General features: G+C 30.7%; 1 protein-coding gene across 1 annotated transcript in view; it reads right to left on the bottom strand.

The window, feature by feature from the left end:
- Positions 1–22,857, bottom strand: part of CLIP2 (CAP-Gly domain-containing linker protein 2) — a gene marked incomplete at both ends in the record, with an annotated part of 75,094 nt that extends 52,237 nt beyond the window's left edge. Inside the window, 4 exons of the mRNA XM_051218455.1 lie at positions 3,469–3,712; positions 11,546–11,600; positions 13,074–13,196; positions 22,512–22,857. Of these exons, the coding sequence (XP_051073894.1) occupies positions 3,469–3,712; positions 11,546–11,600; positions 13,074–13,196; positions 22,512–22,857 (768 nt within the window). The remainder of the gene's footprint in view (positions 1–3,468; positions 3,713–11,545; positions 11,601–13,073; positions 13,197–22,511) is intronic.
- Positions 22,858–25,849: the final 2,992 nt, after the last annotated feature.

Below are 25,849 nucleotides of genomic sequence, written 5' to 3'. Positions count from 1 at the left end.
ACATTTGTCAAAAAACTCTCTAACTTATAGAATTTTCATCAATTTTATTTACAATATGATTGATTTATATTGTAAACGTTCCGTGTTTAAACTGACAAAACTACTAACGGTGACTGATATATTTAAAATTTCACGTTACATTGATCAGCGTTTATTGTAAAATAGTTGTGGTCTACCAGAAAAAAAGTCTTAAATGATGTAATATAATCTAAATGATAATACATTGGTTAATTTATTAGGATTGTAGTATAAAACTTCATTTAAGAAATATTCATTATTGTGGATAATTTTATCGTTAAGAGTATTTCACTTTTCTAAAGTTTTCACTCTATATTGATAGTGAATGAGCTGGAACAACAAAAACAGAATTATATTCTTATCTGATATCTCTTTGCTGCATATAACATATATATACTTTGGTACGTCATATTAAAACTTGCATATTTCTTTTGTAAGTTTGTGAATGAGCAGTATGAGGAAACCCATACAGAGATGAAAGAATAGTCTAGTGCTTCCTGATATATAAATATCTAATTATTTATTAAATATGGTTGAAAAACCTTTGATCTATAGTCCTTTATTTCAAATTTTGTCAATAAAAATTTGTGTTTAAAATTCTGTATCAATACACTTCATCAGTATCACCTCCACAGCAAGATTTATGTAATTAACCTATTATATAGAACAAATGGTTATCGAATTCCATTAAAGAAGCCATTTCGTCTGTGTTTTTCCTCAAAAATATAAAGAATAAATTTTATTTTGTTCACGTGTTTTCGCTGAAAAATATTTTCCTTCCAATATTGAATACTAGATATGATTTGCTTCTTTTCCCAGTTAATGAACACTGAACAAAAGATTGGCTTATTAAATGGACAATTTGTAAAATGTTTCTACTTATGAGTTTATTTATATTTTATAAATATCTAATTGAAAGAGTAAAATATTTTTAATTTCGATTTTGTCTCAAGTAAGAGGAATTAATGTCAAAATGTGATATTGTAGTATATCCTACTTATGTTGACAGACAAGCAGTATGTAACATCAATCGGAAGTAGAAAACCTGACAGTACAAAGCTAAGGAGATTGAATCGAAGAAAACAGAAAGGGGAATAGAAAGGAACTGTAAATTGGAAGAATCATACAGAATGTAAAGGATAGTTGATGGAAAATTTACAGATGAAATATCTAATATATGAATTCCATATTTTATCATGACATTCAGTAATTTTGCATTAACAAATAGTTTGGTTGTCTCCACATGAGTTCTCGTTCATCACAATAATTATCATTTTGAGGTAATATTAATGATTTGCTGGGGAAAACCAAGGTCCTCAAATACAACTCGGACAACAGCGATCCAATCACACTTGATGGCGAAACTCTGGAAGATGTAGAGTCCTTCACATACCTAGGAAGCATCATCGATGAACAAGGAGGTTCAGATGCAGACGTAAAGGCGAGGATCGGCAAAGCAAGGGTCGCATTCCTACAATTGAAGAACATATGGAACTCAAAACAACTTTCAACCAATATCAAAGTCAGAATCTTCAATACGAACGTCAAGACAGTTATACTGTACGGAGCTGAAACTTGGAGAACTGCAACAACCACCATCAAGAAGGTACAAGTATTTGTAAATAGCTGTCTACGCAAGATACTCAACATCCATTGGCCGGATACCATTAGCAACAGACTTCTTTGGGAGAGAACAAACCAACTTCCAGCTGAAGAGGAAATTAGGACAAGTCGACGGAACTGGATAGGACGTACATTACGCAAATCATCAAACTACACCACAAGGCAAGCCCTAACTTGGAATCCCGAAGGGAAGAGGAAAAGAGGAAGCTTAAAGAACACATTACGCCGAGAAATAGAAGCAGATATGAAAAGGATGATTAGGAACTGGAAGGCGCTGGAAAGGATTGCCCAGAACAGGGTTGGATGGAGAATGCTGGTGAGCGGCCTATGTTCCTTCACGAGGAGTAACAGGCGTAAGTAGGTAAGTAACAATGATTTTATAAAAATACACATTTTCTAATTTTTATAGTTATTCAATTATGGTAATGAATATAAAGTTTAGTTAGAACAAAGTAATTCAAATGAAATAATTCAAGAAAGCTGATTTGTACAGAAATAAAAACTCATAACTTTAAACGATACTTCTTAATTGAAAGTAATTGAACATTCAAATGGAAGATTTATACGTTTTACTCATACTTCGATTAAGAAGAAACATTGTTTTATTGGATGGAATCTGAACTTTATCGATAAAATTGTATCTAGTTGTAGCAAAAGGATATAAGTTGATCAGATTGAAAGAAATCAAAATGTATGTTTCATTTTGTATAAAAAAATATAGCTAACACGGAAATTCAGAGACAGCTTTTTCATTTTATTGTTAGTCCTTATTTTCATTACTATTTCTATGTTCTTGTCACAGACGTATACACTTGGCGACATCTTATAATAAGTTAGTCTATATACTTATTTTCAAGTGATATATATATACGCATACATACATACACGTCTTTGTTTTTGTACAGTCTCGAATAGGTTACTTAAAAGTAAATACTAATGATGATGTACACAATAAAAATGAGAAATTGAAGAAATAGTGATAAATCATGAGAAAATTATCATACGTGCTAACATTACTACTGAACAACAAGAAAATATGACTGCAATATTGTGGTGTATGCTAATTATGACGACAAACATAAGTAGTATGCAACAACAATCAAAAGTTGAATGGTTGGCAACAGAAGACTAAGAAGATCGAATAGAAGAAAACAAAACGAGAAATAGGAAGAAATTTTGAATTGGAAGAATCATACAGAATGTAAAGGAAAATTTATGGAAGATTTACAAATAAAGCATTTAATGTATGATTCTCGTAGTTTACAAAGATATTCTGTAATTTTCATATGATAACACTTAAGTGTTCATTCATTACACTATCTGACGAATAAAAATATTAATAGAAATGTATTAAAATAAATTTTCTTTTGGCATAGGTGCGTTTTAAATGTTTCATATGTCGAGACTTCTACGATTTTACTATTCTCTTTTTCATACAAAATCGTACGTTAATATAATGGATCAAGTCGTACGTCCGAACATATATATGGGTAATGTAGAAATGTGAACTCAGTAATCAACAGATTTTTCTCAAAACAGAATGGAATTTTTCAAAAGTTATTTTCTCAATTAAATTCATTTTAATAACCACCAATCAATTAGACTAAGTTATGAGTTCAATAGTTAGAGCAAAGCACAACCGAGACTATATATTAGAGCATTAATTAAGATACTAATTAATTATTTCAGAAAATGCTGTTGAATTTCACATAACTGAACAGTGTGTAAAATTTTTTATAATCTTTTACTTAGATCAGTTATCATTAGTTTGATTGATTTACATGAAAAAATCTAAATAAATTCCTATGCAAACGTCATAATATTTACCTTTGGTACGTCATAGGGTTCAACAATTCGATTGGAGGTACTAAATTCAGAATCTTTCCATAGTTTTCCAGTAGATCTACTCCTTTCAGACCAGGATCTCTGAAATTTTCCACTTTCTTGTAAGTATGCATTATCTGTTGTTTTAGGAAGTCTAAATGAATGACGTTTACGGTCATATCTGTCAAATTGATTACAGAAGGAATTAGATGATGCCCGTTTATCAGAGATACGAAACTTGAGCTTCCTTTCATTGAAACCGGAAAAAGCAGAATAAGAGAAATATATTATGGAATAAATATCACTAGAGTTATTTAATGATAAATCTTTAACTGTTGACTTCCGCATAAACAGAAACTGATTGGAATCAAAGTGAAACTTAGTTTACGTATAGATTAGAGAAATGAGATATGGTTCAATCTTAAAGATAACTAGTTCTAGTATCAATCACAGGACAAATGCTTTAGTATACAAAAGATAAGATTTTGACAATTAATTTGGATGTAACAAATACGTTGTCACACATACGTATCTAAATCCTTTATAAACAAATTACTTATTCTTCACTCTACAATTCAGCTTATTGTGTTATTATTTCAAGTTGATAATCTAAATATCATTAAACTTCAGTGGACTAATGCCGTGTACAAACTAGAATGTTGACAGTTCAATAAATGTACTATTAGTTTAAATTATATTTTTGTAAATTAAATTTTTGAATGGGAATTTTCGCTCAACCGAATTTAGTTTCAAACGTCAAAAATCTAATTCACGGAATAAAGATCTAACAATCAATAGATCATTATGTAATTTTACTTGTTTTTATAATTAATTTGTATTAACTGAACAGTCAGAGATGTTGTGCCTACATCACTTCCGGAATAAAAATCAAACTGGTTTCAGTGTTTGCTGAAACAATTCGTTTACCATTCATAATCTTTCAGTTGTAAGGAATGATAGACTTATTTTACCAAACTCTTAGTAACATAAGAGTATACTTTATCAACCAGGTATTTAGTTAGAAAATGGCTGACAGTGTGATTTAAATTGCGAATATAATTTCAGGAAAATATGAGATTAATAGACACGATTTATTGAATTCCAAGTAAACGGTAAAATGGTTTAATAATCGAAATATAGAATTAGACTGTGGATTTATATTCCATTGTAACAGTGAACATCAAATGATATTTCCAGATGCATAGTTGAAATCAAAAATGTTAGTCATAGTTATTCAATCAACATTTTTAAGAAATCTCCTCTTTATATCAATCATCATCAAACAATGTCTAATAAAATTAGTTAACTTGTTTATGATTAGACATTTTGGATTATGGTTGAATGGAAAATCTTTTTTGCATTTTTTGCTGAAATAATGGTTAAAGTTGAGTGGAAGAAATATTAAATTATATTTTAAATAAGCGTAAAAACATCCCCTTCACCAGGAAAATCTATATATATCCATAAATATATTTGAGTGAAAGGTCATCCGGGGACTGAAGTTAAATCAAGATTTCCTAAGAAATCATCATTGTCTATCACTGAGAGATTTGTAGGCTAAACCATACATTTTATGATAAAAATAGTCTGCCACTGTCCTATCATAAAGATTGTTCTCAGTATATAAATAATGCGATTGAAAAATTCTTTCATATTATTTTGTATGAGAAGAAACATATATCGGTAGACTACGATAGAACGTATATTTAACGTAGCAAAATGAACACGTAATGCAATATTTTTTATCTACAATGAATACAATGTCAACTGATTTATTATAGAAAAAGAATATGCGAATAAAATGGCAAGCAATATATCATTCATTCCCTATCATAATTAAATTCATTTATAATGATGCGGTCTATTGATTTGTCAAATTGGATACAACTATAAGGTTATTTTTTTAATGCAGTAATCTGGTTTTATTACTTTCACTATAGAAAATTCATTTATTATAATAATAGTAATTCTTATTTACATTTTTTGATTTGAAAATTATATGTTCAACATATTATTAAACTCTGTGGGATGCATATCCTTAAAAAAAGACTTGTCCAACAGCGTTAAGCAATAAAAGACGATAAAGATAATAAGCGATTAAAGAAAACGATGAAAAAGAAAGGAACAATTATTTACTTCATATCGTAAATTACGTGAAGTGTAAAGGTAATGTTGAAGGTTACATAATTATATCTTGTGTTGATTCTGAGTCATAGCTGGTAATATTTGTAACCGGTGTATTATGATGTAATCTTAGTGTGTACAAATCAATCGATCGATTAGTATAATTAAAAATATGAATAGGATCGCGTTAAGAGTTTTCATGTAGTTATAAGGGTTGAATCACACGTTTACTGCCAGTCACTCAAAACGAAATAAAGAATAGCTGGCATGTCAATTTTTATCAATTTTACTATACACCGAGTTGCCCAGTACTATCAGGAACGACTTAATGCTGCATAGAACAAATCAGCTTTCAAATGAAGAGAGAATTAGGAAAAAACTCTTTAGAATCCTGGTCGGCCAATGAGTTATTTTGTGAAAGTAACCTTTTTATTCATTATTCAGTCTCTTACGCATTGTATACGTTTAGCAGTGTAACATTCACTTGTAATTTGATAGTATTTAATAATATTACGAAATTTCATAGTTACTAATGAAATTTATAGACAGAACATTAATATGCTCGAAATCCTTTGGTTAGTATAACTTTAATATGACAGAAAATATCAGTATCATCTTAATACTTAAATAAAACAGGTAAAGGAATGATTATTTCTATTTTTTCAAAATATTCTGAAAAAAATTGAATCTTTAAAAACATAGAATGAACAAAAACACTTGTAGCGTTTGTTTAATTTTCAAAGAGGCATGATTACGTTTTTCTACCGAGATATACATAAATAATGTTTTGTCTTAACGAAGAATAAATGCATAATAAATGATAGGAATTATTTATGAACTGTTATTACACGTATATTCTTATTACATAACTAATAAGTAACCATATCATATTTATATTCATATCCCCTTTATTATAAGCTTCCATTTGGTCTATTGACTATTATCATACGATTTACTGCTCTTAAATTGTTCTTAATTTATTAGTTTCAGCCTCTCATACTCACAGCCACTTTTGAACTGATCTTGTATAATTGTTATTTACTATTTTATATTATGATGGTGTCTGATGTGCTTGTGTATAAACTGTGTATGCCTGAAGTATATGATTCATATAGTGGAAGCTGAGATTGTATTCTGGACTCAAACGAACAATGCTAGGCGAGAAGAAACAATAAGGACTCATGGTTGACTCTAGGCTGCCCATACTAGTTACCGCGTCACTAATTTAGCACAGTATCATGGTCAAATAGGTTGGTGTTCTAATTGACGATTTATTCATGTGGTAACTAACAGGGCATAAGAACATAACAAATAGTCTATAAATAAAAAATGTTGTTTTGTTTATGAAAACAATCATTTTTATTATCAGATAGTGCGAAAGAAATGCTTTTCTTTAGTCAAGAAAGTTTTCCTCTAAATAATGCCAACAACTGAGTAAAGAAATCATCGCACACTATATATAAATATAGCAGTCATATTCTAACTAGAGACAAGATACAACATAAATTCATGGACTTTTAGTAAGAAGCCATAATTAGTGCAAATTAACTCTACCCAAGATGACAGTATGGTCATTTATAAATTCTCAAGTTGTTAGTTTGAATGTACAGCACTTGTTATGAATTTCGACAATCATGAGTCCAATTTTGACGATTATAATGGATAATTTTTATTCAGTTAATAACGTATTTGATTGAAAAGTGTGACGTGAATTGTGAAAAGCGGGTAAAATTGTGGTTTTTCCGGAAATATTAGGATACATCTAGTGAGGTTTATCTCTCGATTAATATGAAGCAAACATAAAAGTATTTTTTAGATTACTCAATGTTAAAGCAAGCAAATATTCTTATTCGTAAATAATTTGAAAATCTAGTAGCATCTACTGGATTCTTTCAATTTAGTGAAGTATATCTATGAAGAAGATGATATGTAAACACTGAATTTTAGTTGCATGCAATATTTTATTTCGTATGCAAAAATGCTATTTGCGAAATGCATGGATTCAATCTATAAAAGCATGCCGTCAAACCCTAAATGTTAATAAAACAATTTAAAAAAAACTGTTGCAATTTATTCTTTTCCAAGTTAATGGTTATTCTACAAAGATACTATACTTTGAAATAAATGGTAGAGGTGATTAAGAGGGTGCCTTTGCAATTGCTTAAACTTACTGATTGATTGTATTCAGAATAGCTGAAAATATGAATCTTAAATTGGAGTAAAAATATACTGTGTTATTTTAACTTGATAGTAGTCATCTCATTGTAAAATTATTAGTGGATCTATTTTTGTCTACCTGAATTTACTTTTATTTAACTCGGTTAAAATTAAACTTCAATGGGACTAACCTGCGCTACAACCTTTCCAGATATATATTATTGGGAAAATTAATCGTTTTCGTCGGATTTATCAGAATTTTATGTTAATATAATCAAAATTGAGAACCGATAATTTTATTATCTAGTCTCAGATAGAGATCAGTAAAGTAGACATGCTAAAATCGTTTAGCTTTAATAGTTCTGAACGAAATAGTTTGAATTAAGTTTTAAGCGTTGTTTCAATAGAGTAGAACAAAACATCTAAAATTCATAAGTATATATGCTAGTCCACTCAGTGTTGTATACTACTGTAATCGCCTCTTCAGTAGAATACTTATTTGGTTCGTTATTATGATACAATTATATTTGGAGCTGATGATGGTGATTTTTAGTGGCTTGATATCAAGATAATTCCTTAGGTTTCATTGATTGATCACCGTGATAACCGTTATTAATTAAATTCCAACGGTGCATTAATTCGGAAGTCAACAGGAAGTCCCGACTACAGTCTGTTATTGAATAGCTTAGAAAAAACAAAGTTACAGGCATACCAAGCGAATTTGAAAAGAATAGCTAATGCGCGCGAGTAAGCGGTCACAGAGGCCAATCAAGAGTCAAAACGAATAGAATCGAACCAATTTATGAGATTCAAGCACATATATATGGGAAAGTGAATAATTCATCATGCGATATTTAAGCGACTAACATTTAAGCTAGAGAGAGCGATATATGCGTGGACTGTAACGTTTGACCTAGCAAACATGATCATACAGACAAGATAGCAATAATAATAATATAAAGTAGTAGACATATTGCTACTACTCAAATAACAATGTCCGGTAAATGAGTTAATAAAAGTGCTCGACAAATCTAACCGTAAACAAACCTAATTGTAAGAGAGGTTTTATAGATTAACTGAAATATTTATGAACATTATGAAAACAAAAATATTGTCAGTATTCTTCAGTTGGAATCTAAGACATTAACCGTTATTTATTTAGCCTTGCCACTATTAATATAACATGAGTCAGACAAATAAACGTCTACTCATGTATTCTAGATGTGTCAAGAAAGCCTCAAAAGGTTTGATTGTGTACTGATGAGGTAACAGAAACATAACTATGCACATGCATATATACAAACAATCATCTCTGATCATGGCAGATTGAAAATACTTCCGTTAACATTTCCACTTAGTGTTCTCAATGCCAAACATAAAAGTAGCATTCCAAATAGCATGCTACTTACGTATAAATAAACAATTCAGTACCCCCAAGAAGACCACCCGACTAATAACTCGAAAAAACATAAGTTTAACACAAATTTTGTTTCATTAATATTATAATATTTATCCTGATTTACAGGTAAGTTGTTTGGCTTTCGTTAACTTTTCAAATTTTTAAGCTGACACTAGCATTTTAAAAATGCAGTATGATTCACCCGATGTTCAGTCACCTAAACAAGTAGTCACGTTACAACTTGATTGATAGAAATGATCTGCATTAAAAAGCACATGACATACATAACACTGGTTAATATCTAGTGATTAATCAATTGTAAATATGTCTTATTTCCAAAGGAGGTTAGTCGCATGTTAGATAGCTCAGTTGTAACATTCGTAAGTGGGAAGCTGGGTGACAGGAGATAAAACCCGCCAGGGAGCATCAGTTCCTTCGAGATTACAGGTATACCTTGCTGACGAGCTCCAAATAACGTGGCGCATAAGTCCAGGGTTTCGTGCCAACTGTCTTCAACCCCCACCTAACATTTTAAAGTCTTATTTCAATGAGAATCGATGGAATTTCACTCTCGACCATACAATAAATAATAAGTGATTATCAGCATAGGGTCGTAGAGATTATTCAGGTTTTGATTGAGATCGTGAACTGATTGACGTTTGACCACCATTGAAAACCTGAAAGTACTGGACGGCCGTTTCTAGTGAGAAGCCATGACCAGTGGAGCTAATCTGTGTCAGGTAGAGACAGGTATCTACATCAGTACAATGGAAGATGGTTGAGTAACCCTGTGGATTGATTGATGTTAGACATTAACACCGTTGGATGCCGGTTTAGTGGTCTGCAGGTTAAGCGTTCACACGCAGGACTGAAGGCCCTGGATCCGAATCCCGTAAGCGCGATCTCCGATGCGCACTGCTGAGGAGTTTCACAATAGGACGAAACGGCGGTCCAGTGCTTCCAGGTTTTTAATGGTGGTCTAACATCAATCTGTTCATGATCTCATTTAAAGAAATATAATAAGTCAAACAGTCTGTACTGATATCTTATCTGTTGTTAAACTAAGAGATAAAATATCGTGCAATAGAAATCAAAAATACATTCAAATGAAGAAGCCGAATAGTTGCTTTAATATAAGTTAACTGTAGTGGGTTCAGAAAAAAATAGATCTCAACAGAAAATAGTTCTCGTTGGTTAAGAAACATATTATGCAAAATAAATGTCACAAACAACTGAGTTTTGACGTTTGATAGATATTGTTCCATTTAAAGTTAGTTTTAGTTCTCAACCGACGTTAGATGGGGAATGATTGAAAATGAAGCCGAAATGGATAACCGTTACATCATAGTTACTGAATATATCGACGCAAAATATATAAATTGGTTAGTGATATCAAGAAAGTTGGAAAGTGATTAACAGTTGAGTTCATGAGGTATATTTATTCTCATTTGGGAATGTCAGATAGACATGCACGTATCTCAGTGTTGATATTCGTACTGAAATGTGAACACAGTATCTTCAGCTTCAAATGTAATTACTTCACACACTGAAGTATTTATTCTAGGTAGCTACTAGTTTGTGTAACAGGTACGAATTTTATTCTTGATGGTTTTTAGTTTTCCGTTATTGTAGTAGGGTCTGGAAACAATTAATATCTACTGCCACACGCGCATCTTGAGTGTGTTGTCTTGATATGCAAGACATTTAGAAATAAAATTCATACTCGTTAAACAAGTCAGCAGTTACCTGAACTCATTTTTTCAGTAGGTACTGTGTTAAAGTTTGAAGCGAAAGCGCTGGCCCTAAGTTTCATTATGAACATTAAACGTTATGAATTAGGTTCAGTCAACGAATTCCCAATAGGACGGAATGCGCATTCTAGATTCTGATGCTGGCTACAGTTCAACTTTACCAAAGCCTATTAGACAATGACAGTATCGAAGCAATTTGCTCGATATGTGCATGTGCCAATGGAAACCGATCGATAGGAGACCTTAACGTCAACAACGTGTACATGAAAACCTTTGTAAATGATCACTGGTATTTAAGGTACATTTTAAAATTATTAAAGACTAGAAGAATAAGTAGAAAGATGGTAGTGAAGCAGATCTGGCCTATATCTTTGTGATCAAATAAATATCTGTCACTGAAAATGTTGACGAACAACAATCATCCCTTGGTACGATCAGTTGATATTGATTTCAAATGAAAACTTTCAATGATCAAGATCTATGCTTAGTCAAAAGAAACTCACAAGAGTAATCTAAAGAAAATTTTCTGATATAGATCAATAATAATTCATCACCAATCCTGAAATGAGGTAAAATTAACATGTTATAAAATGAAACACCTATTAATGACCAATCAATCAATCATGTTAAGTAATAATTAGTCACTTACTGGTTGACTTCACAATTAGTATTAGGTCTAATTCTATTTCTCGAAAAAATGTTTTCTGGATAAAACAAAATAAACAAACAAAAGTGAGCGTATCGGAAAACCATAGAAGCAAATTCAACAGACCATATTTAAAATCTTACAGTAAAAAAATAGACAACAATTAAAAATAGTAACTTATACTATTTTTACAGAATTGAATTCGGCTTTCATTCGTTATTTCTGAAATAATTCGATTCTAGCTAACCAATGATTATTATCATCGATGGTTGATGTATAGCTTTAACTATGCCGTATACAATGAATTGAATGAATTCACTAAATCATTGGAGTATAAATCATCTAGCAAATACAAGTTCATGGACTGGATGATATATAACATAAAGTGGACCAAATCAGAAGGTAGATAGCTTAACCATGTGATCCAGTGGTTGAAAATCATGTAGTTTGGACACAAAACTAGTCTAAATTATCCTTGAAAATGTGTGTGATACTTCCTGACTCACTATTTATCGTATTTTAAAGTAATTTAAAATATAAATTTGATTAGTTGGATCATAGAGTTTTTGAAACAAGAAAACCATCAATTCATTTTTGTATTGGCTTTTTGAATCTCCCGATTGATGTTTAGGACTGTGTTTGATCAGCCTTTTATTGGCATATGTGCATCCAGTGCGAATTGTTTCAAAACTATTGTTTCAAAAGCATTTCAACCAGAGACGATGGTGACTTGCAGTGGAATCCAGGACGAGCGTTTCGTCCGATTCGGGTCCGAGTCTCAAAGTGAACATCAACTCGTGGATGCAAGTATATCCAGTCGACGAATCCCAAATAGGATGAAACACATATCCTAGATCCTACTAATAGCCACCATCCATCTCAGAAGACTATTACCTGAAAACCTTTCAAATTTAACAATTTCTGTTAAATGCATACTTACTTAAAATGTGCCTTAATAAATAACGAATTGAACTGCAATAATGTAAATGTTTTCGGCAAGCATCATTCAAGCATCATTCTTAGTCTCCACTTTCCCTAAGTGAGATGTTGAAACTTTTGATGAGTTGGGTGGAAAACTGAGAACACTATGTAATTGCATTGCAATATCGCGTTAATACGCAGCTTGAAAACCTTTTCCTCTAATTTGACCGTTTAATAGTAAATACTATAAATTTTTGGCTTTACTAATAAGTCATCTATGAGTTAATGCACTGTGAAATTTGAATCGGTAATGATTCCGGATTTGTTACTTATGTTACAGTGTTTATTAAGCAACCGTGTCCTCTGTAATAAGGTGACAACTTTATGTTAATATGCACATAATAAACTGAAGACAGTAATAGAATGAAATAATAACTTAGAATACCTATCTTTCTGAGTATATCTCTAAACCCTTTTATGATTATACATGAATTAAAAATAAAATAATTACCCTTGGCTGTATGGATAGATAAAAACTAATCCTAAATATATCCGTCATTATATATATATATATATATATATATATATATATATATATATTGTTACTTACTTTGGTCCACTGGGAACAAGTCACCGATCGGACAAAATAACCCACGTCTTGCTGGACACTGAAAATATCGTATTCCATTTATGCTGCCATCATGTTTCCCAGAGTTGGAATCTAATACAACACCTATGAGTGATTAAACAAAATAGATTTGTTAGTTGATCAGTTGATTTTTAATTATCAAGCGAATATTTTGTATCAATATTTGTGCTTTAATTCAACAAAAAGAATTCAGTGCATTATTATCAAACATAATACAAGACCAATTATATATAACTGATTTGAAAAACAGACTGGTTACTCATTTGATATGCATATATAAAAGACATTAATGAACGATAAATAAATCAGTGATTGTATGAATGTTATATGTAAATTTGAGTAGCTTATTTTAATACTATAATCACGACAATAAAATCTAGGGCAATTTTGGTGTTTCAAGAATAAAGGCTAAACAAAAATTCAAAATATTCAACACTGCACTTTTTATGCCTTACGTCAATATGAATACTATAAATTTTCAGAGTATTGTCTTCTATTACATACTGAAATGAATTACTATAGATTGGTAAACATCTGTCATTGTCTTAGTTATTCATAATGATCAATCGGTAAAAAATCAAAAACTACTTTGATTTCGAATTTCATGCTGATAAAGATGTAGTCTAATAAACTCAGATTAATAATCAATAGATTTGTAGACAAGTTAACAGCTTCAAATTTCGATGTATAACAGTAGACCTAAGTCTACTTTAATCACAGTTAAAAACCATATATCAGTTATGACCATGTTGAATCTAATATACAAATATGTCTAACATTAAGTTCATTTAAACAGCTAACGGAAATTTTAATGCCATTAATTAAAACAATAAACATACACATTATCAAAAGGGTTTACTTAATTTAAAGAATCTGATTAAACTGTATATTCAACCAATCAATTTCAGATCAATCTAAATCGGTTAACCTAGGCTATGAATGTCAGACTAATCATTTTCAGCATAGAAACACTCTGAAATTTAGCAAAAAATTTAAAAAGAAAACGTCAGTAATCAACTGACTAATGAGTAGTTCCCTGAACTTTTCCTATATTTTCGAAAACTAGTCAACGAGTCTAGAATTTTATGTTTAATTATTTTACCGCTAAATGCATTAACAACTGAAATCATCAAAATAGAATAAATAACTTTTCAGTTTGTTCAGAGAAAATGTTCAAGAAAATTTCATTGTTAGTGGTGTATTGTATGATAGGCCCACATATGGCATATTGATGTTTACACAGTAAAGTATGAATATATATATATATATATATATATATATATATATAATTCTGTGAATAATGAAGACAATTCTTGGAAAGATTATCATTGAAAATCGAGGAGCTCTCAACCATTGTTTCATCGTTGTTCTGAACGACATGATAACACTCATCGATCGTCATAGACAACATAAAACATAAAAGCTTTACGTCTAACAATAAGGTAGCAATTTTAGAATTGATTAATTATTTATATTTATTAAGGATAAAGTTATTATAATGTTACAAATCGATTAAATAGCTGAATAATCAATTACTGTTCCCAGGATCTGAAAACTCTATATAAGATCCTGTAAATATTTACAACTGCTTGAGAAGAAAGAAAAATCTATTTCATTGATACTTTTTGTCAGTATTCAGAGATTTATGATTTAATATCAGTTCATGGTATAATTTAGGAATATATGTATTTCTCCTGTTTGTTTGTTTTATTCAAACTATATGAACGTACACTTAAACTCTTTAAGAATTATTAACAGTTTTAAATATGTAGTGAAGGAGAACGCAAGTGAGGACAACCGAATCATATTCAACACAAAATTACAGAGTTACTTGGTAAAATAGAAAAACCATACTATAATACTTAATTTGCAAAATGTTCAATAAGTGTCTCGAACTTCGTTGTTCTTGCATTTCCATACTAATTGCTTTCTATTCCCGCTCTTCCTTTCTTGATCTTCCCCATCTTCTGCTGCCAGACATTACATTCCTGACTCGCATAATATACTACTTATATCAATATATGTAGCACGCACCACACTATATCTTTATTACAAAATATATTATACAAGTATGGATATTAAAAATGTCTTTATTCTCAATTACTCAAACTTATTTATTATAACCTTTAAAACTGTTTTTCTTCCAAAAAATTTTTCGGCATTCAGTATACTACTTAATACATAAAATGATGATAGACAGCTGATATTAGTAACAATGTTATCATTTATAATTTGATAATATAATATGAAAACTAAACAATCCATAAATCATTATTACATTATTGAAATATATATATCTATATACTTTCTTCTGAACAATTACATACTTTCACTGTAAGGTAATAAATCATGTGACTTGAGAAAAAAAAGAGAAAACAATTTGTGATGTGTTTTTTTTCTTCTTACACTATTGTGAAAGCTACAGTCAATATGAAACATGATTTTATTAATTAATTTAACCAATCATAATAATAGTAGTATAAGTATCGATGGGTCGATAAAAGGAATATATTATCATTTTTAATTATTAGAAAATGTACACGTGTACGCGAACAACAACAACAACAATGACAACACTTGTTTTGTTCATTTGAATTAAAGTAATTATTATTAATAATAGTAATATGACAATCTATGAAGTACACAGCAACAAATAACATATTGATACAACAGAATTTTTTTCTTACTGATAAAGTATTATCAATAGTTGAAATCATGAGTCAATTGAAGCTAGACTACTACGGAAAACCTAGAATTTTTAGACGGCCATCTCGTCCTGGTACGTAACTCCTCAGCAGTGAGCAGCCACGTTGGATGCCCGCTCAGTGGTCTAACGATTAAGCGCCCGCGCGCGAGATTGATAGGTCCTGGGCTCGAATCTTGCGGGAGGGGAATATCAAGGATGCGCACTGCCTAAAAGTTGCATACTAGAACGAAACGGCCGTTCAGTGCTTCCAGGTTTTCCTTGGTGGTTTAACTTCAATTGGCTTATGATTTCAATTATTGAAGTTACTAAAATCTCCACAAAACCCCTTCTGATGATAAAGTATTACGTCACAAAATTCGTTTGTCTTATTGATGAATCCCTGAAGCACATTGCTAGCTGATAATATTAATAGTGGGTTGGAAGAGACACGGAAGCAGCTTTATTGAGACTATCCATTATTTGATGAATTGGTCGTTTATCATTTATCCAAGCACTTCATAGAGATTTTAAATTTTTGAATTATTATTGTCTATAGTTATAAAGATTCAGCAACATACTTCAATATCGTCCACTGTGATTAAGTTGTTCTCTTTATTTATGTTTCTACCATGCTTTAAATTACAATACTTATCCATTCACTTTAGAGAATATGTATTTTATCAGAAGTGTTTTTTTGTGCATATTATAGTAATATCAATAGTTGAGATCATGAGTCAATTGAAGCTAGACCACCATGGAAAACCTGAAAGCGTTGGATGGCCGTTTCGTCCTATTGTGGGACTACTCAGCAGCTTCAGTAGACTGATGATCTCAACTATTGAAATTGCCATAAAATCCACAAAACCCCTTCTCATATTAATCAACAGATGCTTCAACAAGTATTTCCTGGAGTTCTAGTGAGAACCAGTGACCAGTGGAGTTCAACCGGGTCTGTTGTGAGATAGTAACTCAATGAAGACAATAATGGATGTGTCGCTTAATTTCGTGGATTGGTTGAAGTTAGACATTAACATCATCGGATGCCGGCTCAGTGGTCTAGATATTAAGAGTTCTCGCGCGAGACCGAAGGTCCTGGGTTCGAATCGTGTTAGGCGGGATTGTAGATGTGCACTGCTTAGGAGTCATACAACAGGACGAAACGGTTGTCCAGTGCTTCTAATTTTTCAATGGTGGTCTAGCTTTAATTGACTCATAATCTCAAATATTGAAATATATATTTTGTTTAGTTTTTGGCCATTGTAAGTATGGTGAATATTTCTGCTACTCTGTTTTCCTCTTGTTGATTTTTATTTATACTTCGCTGATTCACGGTGTACGAAATCTGAAATATACACTTTAGTGTCACGCTCTATACCACCATGAGAATTTCGACGAAGTTTTGAATACATAATCATTAAAAATTATGGCAAGGTAACTAACATAAGCATTAGAATCTTTCAACTAATCTAGACGGTAGACAATGAGTTATTTGGGATTTCTATGAACAGAAACTCATTGAAGTTAAGGTAAAGAAAATTAGCCAAACACAACGTTGAATCTGGTACGTATGCTCAACGATTCAAATTGCTATATCCCGTTACGACAGAGATGAGGTTTTTAGAGGAAACTCCAGAGCAGTTATGATAGTAACAGTAATGTGTGTGATAAAAAGAAGTTAGTCATCGAACGAACGATTCGGAAAAATACAGAAATATAAAATAAAGAAATCATAAGGGATTCAGAAGCTTGGAATCTGGAGCAAGATAAAGATTAGATGCGGAATTGTAAATGATTCTATTTAACCACTGGTTAGGATAATCACGCAAATCCCAAACAGGTAGTCCTCAGCACCCAACATAGCTCAGCCCCATTGTCAATGGATTCATGGGATAGTGCTATGATTTGCTCCAACCGCCTTTACTCCTACAGCATACAAAATCGCCCCGTCGAAGTACGTGGTGTGTGGTCAAGTCCTTTACACTTCCCAATCGATTCTGGTGATGAAGATTTATGACCTCATCAATTGATTCGCCATCCTTATCTGAGACCCTATTTCTAACCCAGCCACTGCTTACTCAGTGGTTTCAAAATACACGAGCAATGCCTCAAATATCCCCGTGATGGAATACTAGTAGCCTACGAATATCCTCTATCATCTCTTGTATAAAGTAAAACTAATGAATATTCAATGAGTACTCAACTAAACTTCTACATGGAAGTATGGACCCTCATTTTATGTAGTACTGCTGGTAGGAAGTTGTATAGTTATTGTCATATCATGTTAGAAAAAAGTTCATTTGTTATGAGCCAGAACCTTAGTTATGGTAAATTATAATATTGGTACACTGGTGTATATTGCGTCAGATTTTATTTTAAATAAATAAAGTTCCCATCTGACTATAAGAAAAATACTTTTATGAGATTTTTTAAGAAATAATAAAATAAAATATTAAACCTTTAAGGTGATCATTTAATAATAATAAGTACTATTCAATACTCAGAAAAGCTGGTTGAAATCGGTTGAATGAATAGAAGTTCATAATTACTTCGCTGAACATCTTGTTAGAATGATATATATGTTGTAGAACATAAATCGACCAATGTTAGACTACCGCGGAAAACATGGAAGCACAGAATGGACGTTTTGTTCTAGTAAGGGACTCGTCAGCAGTGAGATTAATGATCTCGATCAAAAGCTAAACCGTTATTCATTTCAGATCATACCTTTTTTAAAACATTATATTATAGAACATTCAGTAAGGAGAGTTAAAGATGTTTTGTTATAAATTTTTGAGTTTTTTTAATCTATACTAGAATATTGCTTGTTTTTAAACAGCTACTGTTTCAAAAATGAAATGTTTGTAACAAGTCCCAAACAGTAAGAAAATAATTACCAAACATTTGTTAATATATTATCATATAGTGTGGATGAATCTTCCAGTGATAATAACTCGTCAAATGTAAATAGCAGACCAATGTAAAAGGAGGGGGAACAAATGGGTTGGGTAGAGAGGAAACGAGTTTTGATTTACCACAAAAAAAGAAGATAGGTTAAGTTACTTTAAGGTATATAGTTTAAATTTATCCATATGCTTAGCAAAATGTCCATTAATGAATAGACGACGAGGAAACGTTGTATTTGGCAGACGAGAATCTTTGATTACATAGTAAGTGTTAAGAGTTTGTACTGTTATTACACTTATCATGGACTCACAGCCTGTCTTTACTCACTAAATATACCAATGCAGTTAAACCCTATTAAATTAAAAGTACATAAAAAAAGAAATGAACCTGGTTCCACTGACCTAAGGAAAGTGATAAACATGAATCAAAGTAGTCACTTTTAGAAGTTTGTCCTTAAGGCTACTTGTAAAATATCGATCTACTACAGGAGACTAATCTTAGTGCTGATGTCAAAAACAAATCTGAAGAAATAAATATCATAGTTGAGATTGCTATTTTAGGTACTGTGACCAGCGGCAACTATGCGAAAGCGGAAATGAACTAATTTATGTACTTACTGATTGATAGTTAAAGAACTAATCTGTAAGACCAATCATTTTTCAATTTATTTAGTGGAATTTTAGGTTTCATGGAATGTCCGCCATTGATAAACTGGATTAAGGCAATAAGAACTATGTTTGGTATTTTTATCGGGTGAATCTTCCTAAACTATAGGCCCTTCGTTTTCAGTATCGGTGAACATGCTAGTTGTCCCATTGGTTTAATGATGTTTTAAATATTGTGTTCATAATTAAATCCTAAAGTCATCAGCAATTTTTTAAACGATTCTAATGAATGTTTTAGTATAATGGATTTGTGGATTATATTATTTTAACAGTTTAAATCACAAACTTTTCCTAATTAGACCACCGTTGAAAACCTGGAATCATTAAACGGCTGTTCCTTCCTAGTATGAAACCCCTCATCAGATAGCATCACGACTGCCGCCTAATGATCTTGAGCTATATCAAAGGTCCTGGGTCCGACTACCGAGTTCAGGGGTTTGGATTCGCAATGACGAGAAGTTCATTTCATGGAAGAAACGGCCGTCCAATACCTTCGCGTGGTCTAACTGAGACCATTTCCTGATTTAATATGTGCAAATGTTTGGGTCAGTATTATATTTCTCCACTGTCGATTAGCTTAACCAGTTAAAATGAAGAAAGAAGGTTGCCTTTAGTCACTGATATATATATAATCCAGTCATCATTGATCGGTCATCTCTAATCATCTCAAAGTCTCATCCAACATGTTATTTATTAAAATAAACCTTAAACTCATGTTTCATTGTTTGGTTAGTCTGACTTTTGTATCCTCAATAGACTAATTAGTTAGACGTACTCAAGGTTAATTATTTTAACAAATCTTTTTTCTTTAATATCAAACTGTTGTGTGATTTTTTCTCATAAAAAGAAGAAGAACAAAGAAAATATATAAAATTTCCCAATTCTTTCAAAACAGTTCTAAACATAAATTACGCCTAAACAAATGAAAACTTTTGGATAGATAATATCCACATACTTCTTTTTACATTACAAAAATGCCTAATAGAAATTTGTGAATAGAGATGAATTGTCTCTTTAAAGAATTTACCATTTATGATATGCAATTATCATTTGACTCTTGTCCTAATCTAAAAATTGCATTAAAATATGTTAGATACTCAGGATATACACCTTGACCTACACTAAAAACATTGAAATGCATTTTATCACACAATTTCTAACAATACTTACTTGTTGAAATGTGAATTTCTATAGGATTGAGTAAACTTAAAGAGTAAACGATTTAATACATAGAGCTCAGTATAGTGGGAAAAAATGGATATAGTTTAGGTCTTATCGTAATTGGACAAACAAACTATTTACCGTAACAATTTTTAGTTTTTTGAAGTCTTTAAAGTTTATGAATTGCATACTTTGAAAAATAAAGTAATGGATAAGTTTTACAAAGTTAAAACTGTCAGTATTTTGGTAAAATGCCTTGGGTTTCATATCACACAATCAAATAATAATAATTGGATGCCTAAATGGCGATCAAACGCTAAAATAATATATGATCCTTTAAATAGTCAGTAACAGAAGTAGTATTTCTAAATTTTTTCTCCAGGTATAGTTATTATTATCTACTTGTTTCGAGATTATCTTCCTTGTTAATTTCTGTTAACAGTAATAAATAACAGGTTCGGTCAGCAAGCGAGGTTCAGAAATGCAATTCCGGACGCTGTAACTTGTGTTTTATCTACTCATAATGATCAATAACAAAATTCTGTGCACAATCTCTAATAAATAATGCAATCTGAAACTGTGTACTATCTTAACTTGTATAATAAGTACATAATAATTACGTTGACATGCCGCCAATTGTATATAGCCATTCAACGAATATTATATTTCGGTTGTTTGTTTATTTCTTAAGAACTGAATTACCAAAACTTATTTACATCTGGAAAAAACCATGGATATTTTATTATGAAAAGGAAAACAAAAAGTCCCATAGTACAATTAGAAAGAACGAATAAATCCTGAGTATACAACTGAACGATTGATGATAGATGTTTCAGCACCATCAAAAATTGGAATTATGTATGAAACTTGAGTAAAATTCAAAAACAAATTTTATTACTATAGTGTGTGGAAGTTTAGTGAAAGCAATCAAACTTCATATATATATATATATATATATATATACCAAAGTGCTAATTTCATTAAAATGTACCAGTAGGTGGTTAGAAGTTTCCATTATATTAGTTGAAAGCAAAAAAAACGCAAAAATAAACTCAAAACAAACAATAAAGCTACGAAACATTTGTAGTTTTAGTATTGTCGTCCAAGACAACTATCTCTTCTCGGAAAACAAATTAGGAAGAAGTGTACTTAGCAGAATTAAATTAATTTTATAGCAGTCAACTTCAGCTCAGGAACTAATAAAAACCAGAAACCACTGAGTTGTTGTTTTTGATTGTTGGAAGTTTGTTAGCAGTGAGTACATATATCTGCACCCGGGAAAGAAATCAGCACATTAGTGTTTGAGCACTGAGAACAGATGAAACGATTCACGTTCAGAGTTTCAGTATTCACTTATTTTAATAGCTGAAATACTGGCTCAGTACAGACTAAGTTAACTCCATATGTCAAGACTTACTACTGGAACTTCTGAAAAAAAACCTATCTAATCAAACTGTGATAAGATCCAATTTCATATTTTGCAACCTATCTGCGCAATCATCCTAGTGCATAAAAATAAGTTTAGTCAAATATGAATCGTAATGGTTAATAAGATGATAAATACTTAACCCAAGAACCGGAACTCTATGAATCTAGTTCAAAGTTAGAAATTGTACATAAATAGAAGCGAAACATCCCAAGAGTTCACAAATGAGATGAATAAACTGAATTCTAAAAGGTTGGATATTGGAAACTATAATGTATTAACATGATAATCAAGAAATAAACGAATCAGACTTCCAAGGACTATTTAATAATGGAATTAATTGAAGATAGTCAGTACATCATTCTTTATTTAACGCTCGTTAGAGCACTCGGTAAAAAAAGTACTGACCACGTGTTTTTATATAATCATAATAATGATGCCTAGCCAAACATTAGAAGCTCAAAATACAATAAAGTGATACAATTAAAAGACCATACATGCATCACAAATGAAAAAGTGAATTAATTTTTATAAGTTACTGAATCATACATACTTACCGACAAGATCTTCAGCGGAAAAATGTGTTGGTCCAATATATGCAATTGTACCATGTTGTTTTGTTCTACTTAAAAAAACTCGATCACCAATAGTAAAGTTTTTCAAAATATGTGATGTACTACTGAATTCAGATGATGTTGAATAATCACCAGTTGATGATGATGAAGATGGTGCATCGCATAAATTATTTGAATTTGTTTTAAAGGATGATGATGATGACGATATATGACCATTACATAAATCTGAACTGAAACGAACTTTTGTTGTTGACATTGTATTCAATGAAGTATTATCAACTGTTGAAGTTATTGGATGAGTAGATAAATTCAAATAGGTTCTATTCATTCTTCATGAGTACGTTTTCTTTTTTTGTTTATTTAAAAGTTTATACTAAATAATAAGCAAAAATAAGATATAAACAATAAAGATTTTTGTTAAGAATAAAAACAAACAAAGAAACTTTCTAATATTTAGTAAAATGAAAATAGTTATAAATAAAAAGAATCAATCATAGCAGAATAGAATGAATTTGATTTATAATGTGAAGATTCACTTCGGTTGTTTACAATCTAAAAAGAATATAAGTCATTATTTAAAACTAAATAAGTGTAAATATTTCTAGAAACATTTTCATTAGAATTTTTGTTGATCCTGATAATGAGTACTGCAAAAAAACCAAATAAATGCAGAAGAATTGAAAGAATCTTTCTTGTTGTATTCTAGAATATGTAAACATACTAAAAAAGAAGAAAACTAAGAAGAATAAGTGAGAAAAGTTAATACGAATTGAAAAATTAACGTTATATTTCATAGAATGGATGATGGGTCAACTGAATACAGTTTAATTATGTAACAAGATACAATATACAATTGGGAAGGTAAATCACATAAAGGATTATGGAAAGTGAAACCATTAGGAAGAAACCAGATTGATAATAATAATAATAACAATAATAATAATAATGTATTTCTGAATGCATAAATTCTTTATGTAAATCTTTTGATCATGATCTCAACAGACTGAGCTAATAATTTTCACATTCTTAGTTGTTTTATTATCATGAAAGATTTTGAATCTTTTTTATCAACTTCATATCTGGAATTAAGTAAACAACAAATCAATTACATTCTATCATAATCACGATTCTATGAACCTTCTTATATATACATTGAATTCACTAAAATTCAGTACTAGTCGGTAAAGTACCTGACCAGTCTATAATTTTCAACGTACTGATGGTGATGGTGAAAATAGATTTGTAACGACTTTGTATTATAGTATCTCTAGTAAATTTTGTTTATGTGGGATCTCGCTATGTTTGAAGAGATTACGAGATCATTTAAATCAGAGACCGAAACGAAGGCTCAGAGATAAAATGACAAGATAAGCTAACCCTTCAGACGCGTTCCAACCCCGCTAACTAGAGGGAGAAGTTCAGATTTAGAGAAAGGAAGTATATTGCATAAGCAGCCAGAATCACGAACAACAACAAGCCCACAACTCATGAGTATATATACTGCATAAAAATATCCTTGAGAAACATCACAAAATAGCATATTAAAAGAGCGAACAAACCAATGACATTTAAGGTTATTCCAAGTGGGAAATACAATCTGACGGTAAAAATGAGTGCATCTGGCGTGAAAACAAGAAATTCAAATTTCCAAAATAAAATCACAAAAATAAGACGTTTATCAAGTGAATTCTGGGAATCTAGCAGAAAAGAACATTCTGTTTATACTCAGTGTTAAAAATTAAATATTAATATTTTTCGTCTGTTTCTGCTAAAAATACACCTTGCTTATCGGTTATTATGATTCCTTTCACTAACACTTCTGTTACTAAGTTACTACTTATATAAGCTTAATGGTAAGCAACAGAGAGAGAACATCTGTGAAACTCTGAATCTATTGTCAGCACAATTGAAGAATATACACTTAGACAGCGTTATAATTGTTATTACCTTCTTGTTATTACCTATATTCACATACATATTATCATTTCCATTACATTACTTCTTCTCTAATCTTCTCCAGTACATGATACGTTTATACTCCTAATACTTTAGTAATAGAATATTAACCTTACTGTATTTATTGTCCCCAAAAGTTAAACGGACAAATTTTGTTTTAGCTGATTAATCAATTAGATTATATACAATTTCAAATTATTTAATTCATTCACTAACAAAATTAAAATGTTTCATTGTTTTAATAAATAATAACATTAGTTAGGGAGATTAAAATCAATAGGGATTATGTTTGCGGTATAATAACTACTGGAACTAACAAATTTTCTTTTTTTATTGAAGTCAAAGAAAAGTTCCTTATTTTATTGAATAAACTGATTGTATTAATGCTAGTAAAATATTAAGCATTAATTGTTTCTTAAACCATTCTATACTAAATACTCTCTACTCTATTTGACTAAATATATTTACTTATGTATAAAACAAAAAAGGTTTTGTTTTAGTTAAGAAAAACTTTGTTTAATGCTTATTCCTAACGGCCTTGTCAAATGTATGAAAATAGTTAAATCATCTAGTCATTATATGAAAAGTTATTCTGTTCAGTTACTTCACAAGAAAAGAAGCCTACGTTTATTTATCAGATTAAAAAAACTTAAGCATTTCAAATCTCTTTTATATTTTATCTTAATGTTGTAGTATATGAGCTACCGAAAGTGAGAAGAACAACAGTATAGTAATTCCTGATAAACAGAAAATTATGCCGAAGTGAATGTTTTTAAGATATATTGGATAAATTCTCTCGTAAATAAGATGGGAGTATAAGGTACTCTTATTTAACTTATTCAAAGATGATAAATTTTATTTCTTTAATATGTAATGCTTCTGTAATGAAACAAAATGAAAACTCTTCATAGAAGCAATTTTGTTCAAAGAAGTTAAGTGAAAGCAAGCTATAAGTTGAAAAGACGTGAATGATTATTGGAAATTGAAAAATGCCGTTGAAATATAAAAATATATGTCAAATTTAAGACATTATTATTTGAAGATACTTCTGTCATTGGAGAACAAAAGAAAACCACGAAATTTTAAAGCACAGTTCTTTTTAGTTGCCCGAATTTATTCATCAGAATTTTATTGCAAACACGTTTACCATTTCATTCAATAGATCAAAATATATAATGGTTGACACTTGTAATAAGCTCTGATCAACCAATGTTACTCTTATAGTAGTTTATACATAAATCTAGGATCATTATTTCATTGTTATCATTACTTTGATAGTCAATAATGTTTTTGAAGAAAAATTAATAGCATATACCCCCCCTCAAAAAAAATTTACAAACATCGTGTAGCTCAATTGTGTTACT

Source organism: Schistosoma haematobium, chromosome 1 (assembly GCF_000699445.3).
Source record: "Schistosoma haematobium chromosome 1, whole genome shotgun sequence".
NCBI lineage: Eukaryota > Metazoa > Platyhelminthes > Trematoda > Strigeidida > Schistosomatidae > Schistosoma > Schistosoma haematobium.
The sequence above is the reverse complement of the archived record's forward strand: the minus strand, read 5'-3'. Positions and strand labels throughout refer to the sequence as shown.